This window comes from Halichoerus grypus, chromosome 13, assembly GCF_964656455.1.
Source record: "Halichoerus grypus chromosome 13, mHalGry1.hap1.1, whole genome shotgun sequence".
Classification (NCBI taxonomy): domain Eukaryota; kingdom Metazoa; phylum Chordata; class Mammalia; order Carnivora; family Phocidae; genus Halichoerus; species Halichoerus grypus.
The window spans coordinates 1,072,501-1,084,785 of record NC_135724.1 but is presented as its reverse complement, the minus strand read 5'-3'; the positions used below and the strand labels follow the sequence as shown (position 1 = coordinate 1,084,785).

Below are 12,285 nucleotides of genomic sequence, written 5' to 3'. Positions count from 1 at the left end.
AGGAGACAGAAAATAAAGCTGTAATACTTTAATACTTTTTCTGTATTAAGTGGCTAGGGAAATAAGCACATGATAAAGTATCAAATGCACCTCAGGTAAAAATGTGCTTTGTGGATGGAGAGCCAGGTAACTTCCCTAAGCTGGGATGTTGAAATAGAACCAACTCTTCAACCTCCCCTTGTCAAATCCATCTTGCAGATAGGCTTTCTGTTTTATCTGAATAAATGATACAAATTAAATCAAACATCTAATTATATGCTCCACTAATGTAAAATCTACAGTATTAATTTGTAAATAATATTATTAAGCAGACAAAATAATAACATGTCGCCTCATAAGATGAAAACAACATTGCAAGAGGAAAGACAATTAACAAATTAGATTTAATTATAGAGAAGAAAAGCAACTTTTGTTTTTGCAATAGTATTTAGGTATGACAATATTTTAATAGGCAGTGGTCATGTGATGGTAAGTCTGTGTTCTGCATGCATGAGTGGGTGTCCGCACCTCGGGTGCACATTCCCGTGGTTGCCCTTAATCTAGGCACGACTGGAGGATAATCCTGTCCCTCATCTGTGAAAATATGCTGTCGACATGCTGTCACCTCACAATAAATCTATTGTCATGACTCAAGATGCATATGCTTTCATTAAAACTTGCTGCAGTGAATAAAAACAGAAAAGTTTCAGATCTCAGTGGAGAGAGGCAAGGAAGGCAGAACAGGTAAGTGAGGAGGTAATGTGCCTTTTGCTTTCGACCTTTTAAAAATATATATTGATCCTGTTTACCCCAGTCGATTTTTAAAAGGGTGTGCCACAGATTCACTGATCTGCACCATTTTAGCACTGGCGGGGAATTTGCGAAGGTTATCGTTTCATATCCTCCCTGACCCTTTCCTCCAAGTCTGCTCGATTTTCTCAACGAAATCCCAGCGCAGTGCGCGCGGAGGACGGTATGGAGCGTGCGCCTCCCCCCAGCGCACTGCACCCCGCACGCCCGGCGGGACCTGAGCCCACAGCCGGCAGGTCGGCCGGTGCAGCTCCGAGTCCTGCGTCGCGCCCGCGCACTGTGAGAGCCACTGCGTCCACCACAGCGCCAAGCACCGCGTGCTGCAGCTTCCCCCCTACAAAGCTCGGCGCGACTTGCGCGACTCCTCTGCAATCTGCGGGTTTGCTTCTTACAGATAAAGGGCAGGGGTCTCAGATTTGCCTCCACTGGAGGCACCTGAAAGATCCTCTCCAAGACCACACCTCGTAGAAAATGCAAAGCAAGTTGACAAAAATTAAACAGTTGCATTTGGAAGTCCCATAAAGACCTGGGGATATCGTGCCAGTGTGTTGGAGAAAGGTTGGGGGCAGGGGGAGAGGACGAATGGCCTTAAGAACAAAAAAGGTGGGGGTCGGCGCGCGCCAAGTAACCCAAAGAGGAGGAGTCGGTGCCATGGGGGCCAGGAGGCTGCGGGGGAGCCGGGCTCGGACTTCCTCTGAAAGGCTTCGGACGCTGCGGGAACCTACATTTGCTTCTTCTTCTTAAAGTGTGGATTAAAAAAAAAAGAAGAAGAAGAAGAAGGGGGGGGGAAGAAAATTAACCAGATCCCAAAAAGCAGTGCACCTTTAACCTGGGGTCTAACCCACCGATGATTGTTTTTGAGTTCTTTCTCTTCTAGAAAGACATCACCGAAATCTACCTTTCAGCAGCAGCTTAGCAACTTCACCCAACTCTGGCCGGTCCTGTAAATTCTGAAAGAAACTTCCATTCGCTACAACCGCCCACTCCTCACCAACACACGTTCCCTTCTTCTCCCCCTACCCCCACTTCTCTTTGCCCCTTTTTCTCTGGGAAAGTTCCTGGCCCCGCTTGCCCCAAAGCCCCGGCCGCAAACTTTTCACTGCCAAGCGCCCCTCTGCCGGATGCAAGAGCATCCCCAAACTGCTCGCAGCATTTGCGAAAGTTCACAGGGTAATGGCGATATAAGGATGTCCCCCCTCCCCCCCGCAGAGCTTCTCCATAAAAGCGTGGTGTGGGGCGGACAACTCTACACTTCAAACATCTTTTGTCTTTTTTTTTTCCTTTTCAAAACCAAAATCGCCTTAATGATTACGCCCGCCACTAAAGAGCAAAACAAAACCAACCTTAAGGGTTGTTTTTTTTTTTTTTTTTTGAGGGGGGACAAATGTGGCGGCGGGGTTCTTTGGAGGGGTGCCGACCTGTGCGCTTCCTTCCTCTCTCTGATTTTCCTGCGCTTTCCTGGAGCCCAAAGCTGTTGCTTCGTGAAACTTACACAATTAGAGTCGGGCGAGAAAACGCAGGCTGGGAAGCGAGAAGATTCTAGAACGGAAAAGAAGCCCGTGGAGAGGCGGGCGAGCAGCTCAGGGTCGGGGTCCATCCCGTGGGGGGGGGGGTCCCGCAGCCAGGCAGAGCCCCACCCCCAGCCACGCGAGGAGCTCGCAGCCCCCCGTGCGTTCGGGGCTGGCGAGTCGCCGCCCGCGTCCCCCCAGCGCACGACACTGGGGAGGCCATCCGCATCAAAGCTTCGTACCACACAGGGCCACATGTGAGGACAAAAATAAGAAATTTAGGAAATGAAAAAAGACAAACTGGGACAAGGGGCGCACAGGGCCGGGCGCGCCGGCGCCAGGGCCTGGGGCACATCCTGGTGGCCGCTCGGGGACCGAGGACACGCGCGCGAGTGAGCACGCGGGAGAGGGCGAGCGCGCGTGTGCACGGGGGCGGTGGGGTGCGCGCGCGGCGCGAGGGCGCGTGCGTGTGAGCGCGGGCGAAAGGTGGGTGGGTGTGCGGGAGCGCGCCGCGCCGGCCGCCCGAGGGTGCGGGGCCGGGCCAGACGCGCGCGACCCCCTCACCTACCCCCCCGAGTCACTCCCGAAAGTCCTAGAACGCAGCGGGCCGCGCGCGGGACTTTCGTGGACTTGGAACTTTGAGTCGCGTGGCCTCGGGGCACCTTGCGCCGCCTGCCCACTCCGCACACGTCCAGGCCCGGCACCCGTCGGGAAGGGGAGCTAGTGGGGGGGGACACCGGAGCCCCGCCGTCCCCTCCCTCCCGTTGGATTTAAGGGGCCGCTGGCGGCGGGGAGGCCCGGCGGGCGGGGCGGGCGCTCCGAGTCGGAGGGGCCGGGGGGGGGCGGGGAGACAGGGGGACGGAGGGGAGGGGGGCGCGGGGAGGGGAGGGGAGGAGCCGCGCGGCCCGCGCCGCTTCCGAACCGGAAAGTTGGTCTTGCCGAAGTCCCGCCACCCCGGCGTGCGCACTCCGCTCCGCTCCGGCCGCGAGCCTCGGAGCCGGCCGGCCGCCGGCGGAGCCCGCGGAGGGGACGCGAGCCCGGAGAGGAGAGACGGTCCGCAGACAGGGGCACCTGAGGCTGAGCGCGGGCGGCGCGCGAGCGAGACCCGCCGCCGAGGAGCCGAGCCGGCCGGCCGCCCGACCCTGCGCGCCCGGAGCGCAGGCGGCGCGGCGCCCGAGCGGGCCGGCGAGACAAAGGCGCCGGGCCGGAGCCCTGCCCGCGGCCGCTCGCTCCGGGAGGGGCGGCCGGGCGGCGGGGGGGCGCGCGCGGGGCGCGGGCGGCGGCGCAGACTCTCTATAAAGGGGCGAGCCCGGCGCGCTGGCGGAGACGGCGCCGCGCGGCCGCCGCCAAAGTTTGCCGCCTGCGTCCTGGGCAGCGCGGCCGCCGCACCCCGCGCCCGCCGCCCCGGGCCCCGAGGAGCGCCCGCGCCGAGTCGCCGGGCCGCCCGGGCCGAGATGTGAGCGCCGCCGCGCCGGGTCCCGCAGGCGCCCCTCGCCCCGCGCGGCCGCTAATTGCGAGCGCGGCCTCATTTGCATAGGCCGCCGAGTCCGCTGGAGACCGGCCAATCGGCGCGGCCCGCCGCTAATGGCCATGCATTATTCACCAGCCTAATTGCTCAGCCCCATGCGCGGCCCGCGCAGCCGCCGCCGCCCGCGCCCCGCGCCCCGCGCCCCGTGTCGTCCCCGCCGGCCGCCCCGCTGATGCCGATGTCCCGCTCGGGGCCCGCGCGCCGCTAGCAGCATGTCCCGGCGCAAGCAGGCCAAGCCCCAGCACCTCAAGTCGGACGAAGAGCTGCCGCCGCCGGACGGGGCTCCCGAGCACGGTGAGGGGCCGCGGGGGTCGGGTCGGCGGGGGTCGGGCGCGGGGCACCGCGGGCTGGGGGAACTGCTGCTCCCGGAGCCGGTGCGCGGTGGCCGGCCCCGGCAGGCCAGCCGCAGGAACCCTGGTCCTCCCCGGAGCGCGCGGCGCGGAGTTGCGGGCAAGTAAACTTGGTTCGGCTGCTCGGAGTTGGGGCGCAGCGCGCGGACGCGCCGGGGCTCGGGCCGGCTGGGGGCCCGAGCTGCCCGGGCAGGCGGGTTGGGGGGCGCAGGGGGCCGCGCCGCCGACTCCGCGATGCCCTCCCCGGCCCCTGCGCACGGACGCTGGGCCCGGCCTCGGCCACCGCGCGACCCCCGGGCCGGCGCGGCAGCGGGGACGTGTCCGGGCTCACCTACCGCCGGACGCGGGCCGGGGAGGCCGCCGCCCGGTTAGCTTTGTTCGGAGCCCGGCCCCGGGGCGGTGCACGCTCGGAGCGGGGCCGCTGCCTGACCCCCGGCCTGCCCCCCACCGTGTGCCCCGAGGGCCGTGAAGCCGGCGAGGTCCCGGCGCGCCGACGAGCCCGGATCCCGTTCCGAGGCGAGTAGGAAGTCAGTGTCGCCTGGCCTTTCTAATGGCCGCCTTGGGAATTAAGCCGGCCGAGCCCCGCCGCGGCGTGGGGGTGGTCCTTGCACGCGGTCGGACCCGGCACGTTTCTGGCGGCCCCAAGTTTCCTCGGGCCTCGCCTGTGCTGGGACGCGCCGCAGGCACCCCTGCCGCCTGTAGGCTGCCGGGAGCTCCGTCCGCGTCCCGGAGGGAAGGTAGGAGCCGCGGGACCCGGAGGCTGGCGAGCGGGGGACCGGCCCGGCTGCGCTTTGCCGCCCGCGCGTCTGCAGGTCCCCAGGGTGCGCCAGGGGCGGCCGGGGCCGCGCGGAGCTCCGACCGCAGCGCCTGGAAAAAGCAGGCCGGCCAACTTTTCTGATTAACCCATTGTAAGTTGTCTCGAGGCAGAGACGCATCTTTTTACCGAGAGACTCGGTGCAAAAAAAAAAAAAAAAAAAAAGGAGTTTAAGAGTTTATCGCACGCTGTTGTAAAGTTTGGCAAAGCAGGTATGTGTCCACGTCGGAATGGGGAAAGGGAGAAAATGCTTATAACACGGTGGGAATTAGTGAATTAAATAAAATTAGTGAACTCGTTAGGGTCTTTTTGTCGCTGTGGAGGTAGGGAGTCTTATCTGTAGCCTAGTCACCCAAGATTAGAACAGCAGATACGCTAAAAAGAAACGCTTGCATATGGTGGGTAGATTAAGGACAAAGAATCTTTTTGTCATGGAAATGGATTTTTTTTTGTTTTGTTTACTTCATCACATAGAATTTCTCACACTTGGTTTGTTTTGTATTGCTCTCAATGACTACATGATCAAATGAATGGATTTATTTCTGCCGAATGAGAAAGACAGTCTTTCCTTCAAAAGAACTACATTGCATCCCAGTGAGGAATTTTAAAGCTTTATTATTGTGGCTCCTGAATAGCTTAAAATCGGCTTTCACAGCCGCCCCAAAATGCAACAATGTAAATACTTCTCAGCTTTGTAGGGTCGTTATCAAAATGTGCAATGTCTCCTTTTATTAAAGCATATTTTAATTAATAGAGTAAAACCCCTTGTATTTAACAATTAACAAGCTGAGGCCCTGCTATTCATTTTTAATTTCACGTCAGAAATGTGAGCATGGTGAGCCTAATAGTGTAAACATGTTGAGGGATATGTAGCCTATATTTGAAAACCTAAGATGGAGTAAATTATTTACAAGTTCTCTTTTGAATTCCTCTTGTTACTGAATTTATTTAGAGGTGAAACGTATTCAGGTTTGTTGTGTTTTGTTTTTTTTTTTTTTTTTTTTTTTTTTTTACCCATCGTAGGATTAAAGTTTGTCAGGCTTGGGTTTTTCACAGTCTTTGGGAATTGTAATCAAGATATTGCCACAGTTCCTGATCATATTTTGCAACAGGCCAGAAATAGCCTGTCTGGGGCTGAGCCTTAGTCAAGTAGTATGTTTCCTGGATTGTTTTAAAGGTACTTTAGGCAAACTATTTAAAAAATAGTTCTTTCTGATTTAATTATTCTGAAGCTGATTGTTCATGGAGTATAAAAGATACTCTGTTCTCCGTTCACTCAAGGAATGCTCATGGATGTATTACTTTGTCGTGCTGATCGTTATTAGTAAGATAACTAGAATATTTTTTTAAGAGGAAGGGTCCTGAAAACTCCCTTACTCCAGCATGAATCAGATATTCTCAAAATTGTAAATTTGTTAAATGCAATGGAAAGAAACAGACTGCATGAAGTTATAAGAGAGCTAAGTTAGTTTACAGTGTTTTAGAGACAAAGTAAATAGTTCTTTTGTATCAGTTTGGGCGTGACATATTAATTAAAGCAGTAGATGCATGAAGTAAAATTGAAGGCTATTGATAATGCCACGAAAAACACGTACAATTTTTAGTACAATATGGGGGAGAGCAGAGGAGCACAGTCACATTAATTTACAGTAAAAAGAGATTGGTTCTTTAAAAAATATGACTATTTCTCAGGCTTTGGTTTTTAGGCAAGCAATGAAATATAGCTATCCAAAAATAGCATCAGTGTTACCCAAACCTCATCATGGAAGAAATGAAATATGACGTATCTACAATGAGAAAAAGTAATAATGGTTGGTGTTAAGTTCTGAAGTTATCCTGCTGTAAAATTTATTTGAAGGATGCCTGAGACTTACTTTCTCCGTAAGAACTATCATTTAAAATTGCAAATTATTTCATTCCTGTTTCTGAAAAATTAGAAATAAATGTGATGCAGCTTTAGAATTCAGTTAAATATATGCCACGGATAATGAAATCTTTTGAGCCAGCTGAATATTTTTGTTCTAAGAAAAATTAATTAAAACTTCTGACAGAACAGCACTTACACTCCTACTAAGAACTTTAAAAAAGTGTGATATTGTTGTCCTTTGTTGTATAAAATACAACTTAATAAAGATGTATTTTATTGTCGTTAGAAAGAAAATATGTATTTAAGGAAGAACAAAAGGATATTATAATTTAAACCAATTTGCCATCCTGTATTTTGTTTGTTAGCACTAATTGTTTCAAAGTGTGTTTTTATTTTCTGCCAACTTACAGTCGTATGGCTATCTTAAAAATCCTTTTAAATGTGGTGAGCGTGTGATTTAAGAATTTACCAGTGGTATTCACAGACTGTGTTTAAATTAAGGGAAAGAAGGCCACCAGCCCTCGGTGAAGAGATCTTTTTTCTTTTATCTGTATATGCATGGTTTGCCTTGAGTACCCCCCCCCAGCCCACACTGCACACATTTACAATTCAGCATTCCAAAAGCAAACAATACAGAAGCCACTTTCTACCATTCGTAGGCAGATTGTTTTCTCTGAAACATGAAAGGTGAAAAGTAACTAAGGGGGGCGGGGGAGGAAAAGAAGAATTTGCAAATATTTATTTTTAAAATAACATTTTAAAAACTTAACCTATTTAAAAATGCATCATTTGGTGGTCAACAAAAAGCATGCCAATTCCCACCTTACAGAGAAAGAACTGATTCTGTAGCAGTTAGGGGGTTTTTATGTACATTTTAAACTTCCACAACACATGCATAATCCAGTATTTTTAGATCTGTTCAGAGCCAGAAAAAGAAGAAGGCATGTACCAACAGCAGGAATTACTTAGCAAGCTGATTATTTTTTTGTATACAAGATGATGGCAAAAGCAGGCAAAAGTGGGTCAGATTTCATTTTCAACCACAGTGTGTAAGAGGCTTTACCGTTCATCTCAAGGTAGCTCTGAGAACATTGGCGGGGGGGGGGGCGGAATTCAGCAAAGAAGCAGTCAAGGTGTCCGTTGTGTGTGCTGGACATCATTTAGAATTTAGCATTCGTAAGTGTGAGAACTGACACAGGGTGTTTTTGGTGTGTTTGGTTTTTTTTTTTTTTAAGTAAAACAAGTCTTAGCTGCTGATGACCTTATGCACCATCTTTTAACGTTGCAAAATAGTTTCAAGGAGGATACTTTCTGCATAATATTTATAACAGGAAGGGTTTTTTATTTTCTGTTGTTAATTTTTATTTTCCCACATGATTTTCTTGACTAGTTGCCAGAATAAGACCAAAATATCTTACTTCGTCTCCTAAAGATGTGATCTAATCCTGCTAGTCCTGGGACAGGTTTGTAATGACAGCGTATGCTAAGTTACTTCACATTTCATACAAAATCAGACATAAGTAAAATCTATGTAAAATTGAGTGTTTTAATATTACTTTATATAAACCTCTATATTTAAAAAAAGCCCTGACCTTAGATTTTTCTCTTGTAATTTGGACACTTTCATGACTTAAACTATAGTTAACTGTCAGTGTGATTGCCAAGCAAACAAATAGGTCCGGTCACGTTACAGAAAGTGTAAAATATTAATTGAAATAATGAAATAATGTAATGGGCTCTGTTTATGTGAGAGATTAAGATTGATTTGTTTGTTAATTAAAGGGGACCCGGCGGCAGAACTGTCCACCAGAGACCTGCCGGGCACCAGCCTGGTGTCTAAATCCTGTCGTCCGTGGGCCTGTCTTTTCCAGTCACCCCCGGTTTGGCCAGGCCGACCATGTGGCTCCCTGCCCCCTGCTCTGCCGGAAAGCGTCTGGCCGCCCAGCGCCGAGCGGGGCCTGGCCTGAGGTCTGTGGAAGGGAGGCTTGCGGAGTGGGGGAGCTTCCGCCTGGCGCTCCCCGAAGGTGGGTGGTTAGAGGCGCCGTGACAGGCCTTGCTGATTTAACCTTTGCCTGCTTTGCCCTGCCAGGGGTGGCCACTAGATGTCAAGCTCATAATACAATTAGTGCATCTGTGCTGTTGACCTTGGCAACAGGACTCAACACTGTTCTATTAAGTGTTAACACTGAGTCTGAGTGTTAACTAGAGACCCACGAGTCGGCTCCGTGCTGCACGGCTTATCAAATGCCCATCTCGTTCAGCACAAGTGTTTATAGTTCTTCAAGAAGAGAGAACGGGCTTCTTTTGTGTGGCTATTACATCTTGAACTGTTTAATTAACCCTGCAGGTGCCGCGGCACTTGGTCTGCGTTCGCCGGCCTCCCTGGTCCTCCTTTCGAGAGTGACCTCTTCTCGGCGCCGCTCGGTAATTCCATTGTGCGGGCACAGCCGCGGGCTTCAGCGGCCCAGGGCGGTGGCTTTCTTTCCCCAGAGGATTTTGTGCCTACGTAGAAACTTAGCGGGAAAGTGCTGGCAAATAATGGGAATGATTTAATAACCTGAGCCCAGGGGCAAGGCGGTTACAGTTCAGCAGAGCCTCGCTCCCGGACACAGTGCAGCTCCTGCTTCTCCAGGCTGTTTGGACCCAGGTGTGTTTGTACGCCTAAGTGGCTGTGCTTCTTTATTTATTTTATGTGCAGTGGATTTGAAAACTGGCTGCGTGGGTGAGGGTAGTAGCGTGGGCCCTCGAGGAGGCGCGCTGCGGGGCGGCACGTGTCGGGTCGGACTTGAGACCGTCCTCATCCGAAGCAAAAGTGACCCCGCGCAAACCTTGTTTTCGCCCCTCACCGAACTTGGGTGGGGCTGGCTTGCGTCGCTGACCTATTCCGGGAGTGTTTGCGTGTGTGGGCACGGATGGTGATGTGTGTGTCTTCCTCCGGGGCGTGCCTGCCCCCCAGCATCCAAGCGAAGGAGCTGCTGGACACGCCTCGAGCGTAACCCGCATCTTACTCTGCCCGGCGTCGGGGCCCAGTTGAAGCCAGTGTGTGCTGTGGCTGCTTCCATGTGCGTGTGTCCATGAAGGAGACGGTGTTTTCCCTCCCTGGTGCTTCACCACACAGATGAGAAGCTGCACATGTTTTAAACAGAAGACATTTGGTGGCTGTGCCACAAGTGGTCGTTACTTAACAAATCTGAGATGTGGGCCCCTGAGTCGGAGGGAGCCCGCGTGCCGGTCAGTGCTGGCGTTCAGCATAACAAGAGTGCCCTCCACTGTTCAGCTCCGCGCACACAAGCCTGGAGGTCTGGGGAGAAGGACAAAATTTTTCTATTGCGTCTGGAATTTCTTCTACATTGTTAAACACAGTAGGGGTCTCTATTTGTCTCCTCCTGTTTCACAGCTTGGGCTCAGTATGTGATAATTCATCTTTCTTTATGGGATTCAAAGCTATCATAAGGAGTTAAAAAGAATTAATTTGCAAGGAAATAAGTGTCTCCTAACAATTTAGGAAAACTTGAAAAATGCTTTCTAGATTTTTAAGGGGTGGTAAAGGCAAAGCAGAAAGTACCTTCTCCTTTCCTACAGACCCGCGTGGCATTTTATAGTTACTAATTAAAGTGGAAAAGTTAACATCCCTTCTCCCATACTGAACCAGTACTGCTTCTCCTTTTGTTAATTGTAGGGAATTAAAAATAGGTAGCAAAAGTGTAGCAGAGTAACCGTGAGCATTTGAGGTTGATACACAAAAAGATGAAACACCCATCTACTATGTGTTTGTAATCGCCTAGCTTACTTTACCAGGCACCGTAGTCCTCAGGAGAGAAAACTGAAAAGCCTTGCGAGGAGCTGTAGTTGGAGATTTTTAAAGGAAGCATTATGTCTCAGAGGTTCTGAAATATATTGCAACAATGCTTTTCACTTGTGGCCTTAAAAAGATCATCCCGGGTGTAAATATCCTGCCTGTCTTCTGCCACGTCATTCTTGAGAAGACCGTAGTGTGCCTTTACAGATAGTGAAAACATGATCCGTGCATATTATGTAACAGACCAGGAATTAACACAGAGAAAAATGAAACCGTTTTGGGGGGCTCCTCTCACACTGAGGGGTTTGTTCCTAAGAACAGAAACATTTTTCGTAAACATTCTCTGTGTGTTTTATTAGTGAGAAGAAGAAAAAATCCATCTATTTTTAAGACTGCCATCGAAGCTATCCTTTTGTTAGAGGCTTTCTCTAAAACACTGTGGGACCCATTTTCCTTCTTCTGTAGAACCTGCTCCAGAATATTTGAACAGTGATAGAAACCCTGAAAATCTTCAGTGTAAATGGCAAGTGTGGGGATAGCTGTGAACTAATTACACATTTCCTCTCGTAAACTGAAACAGCTTTATCTTTCAGCCTGTCTTCCCTCCTCCTGACCGCGTTCAGGAGAACCAATTCAGCTTGAAGCATGGCTGGGCCACGGATGACATGAGCCAAGGAGAGTTCCTCCCAGAACAGCTCTTCCTCACACGGATACGCAGCGGGCTCCGATCCGCGGGGCGCTTGCCAGAGGAGCGGCGACCAGACCCGGACGTGCTTGTTAACCAGGAAGGGAGGGTCCTGCCTGCGCGCTGTCGCGGGCGAGGTGCTGAGCAGGCTCCTGGCTTGTGCTGGTGACGCCGGGCCCTGTAAATTCCTGCCTCATCCCTGGCCTGTTTACAACCCCAGGTCTCTCCGTCCTTGAACAGTCAGAATGCAGAAAATAAATTACTTTGACAATAATGATAATGATTCTAATGCTTGTTTTTCAAACCCCCTCCCTTAAGACACAATTTCCAATTGCTTTGGAAATAAATTCCTCACCCTTCGAGGGTTGTCCTATTGTTACACTGGCTCACTGACATGCTTTTACCTTGAAATAAAAATTTGAAGCCATGTTCACTAATGGATGTAATAACTTCTATTTTTAACTACAAAGGCCAATTTAAAAAAATGTAAGTTTAACTACAGGGTGGCGGCATGCTTGTACATCCAAAGAAGTGTTGTCTTCAGACAAGGCAGGGTTAAAGGGTGTTAGAAGTTCTCTAAACTGTGAGCCGCATTCAGTTTTCCATATGGGTTTTCTTGTTAGAGAAAGTGGTTTTCAAAAAGAAGAAGACTCGAATGCTGCCATTTCAGCACATACATTGAATCGTGGTAGTGAGAAGAGCTGCCACAGCAAGTTAGAACAACTTTCTTTATGTCCCCCTCTGTTCTGAACACATCAGAAGTCGATGCTTTCCCTCTATACTTGCCCGCAGTCTTCCTCCTTCTACAAGCTCTGCCCCTGGTGAGATGGGCTCATCTGGGTTATTTCCTCCCGGTCAAGTCAGGCGAAGTGCTCATGCTTGTTGTGTAATGCCGTTCTCAAAACATGCAACCAGGATTACAATTCCATAATGAAATAGAGTTTT

At 50.9% G+C, this 12,285-nt stretch overlaps 1 protein-coding gene and 1 long non-coding RNA gene across 5 annotated transcripts in view; one reads left to right on the top strand and one right to left on the bottom strand.

Moving 5' to 3' along the window:
• Positions 1–457: 457 nt before the first annotated feature.
• Positions 458–3,483, bottom strand: LOC118520683 (uncharacterized). Of its 4 annotated transcripts, none has more exons than XR_004909787.2 (4): positions 3,220–3,483; positions 2,208–2,328; positions 1,635–1,739; positions 1,392–1,528 (listed from the first exon to the last, which is right to left on the bottom strand). It is a non-coding gene; the product is annotated as an uncharacterized LOC118520683 (long non-coding RNA). The 4 variants fall into 4 exon arrangements; XR_004909786.2 differs by having other exon boundaries at positions 2,282–2,328; XR_004909785.2 differs by lacking the exon at positions 3,220–3,483 and adding an exon at positions 2,862–2,987 and having other exon boundaries at positions 2,282–2,328.
• Positions 3,484–3,991: 508 nt separating this feature from the next.
• The window catches only part of SALL3 (spalt like transcription factor 3), a 17,303-nt gene continuing 9,009 nt past the window's right edge, over positions 3,992–12,285 (top strand). The window contains exon 1 of the mRNA XM_036068812.2: positions 3,992–4,119. Within this exon, the coding sequence (XP_035924705.2) occupies positions 4,038–4,119 (82 nt within the window). The 5' untranslated portion in view covers positions 3,992–4,037. The remainder of the gene's footprint in view (positions 4,120–12,285) is intronic.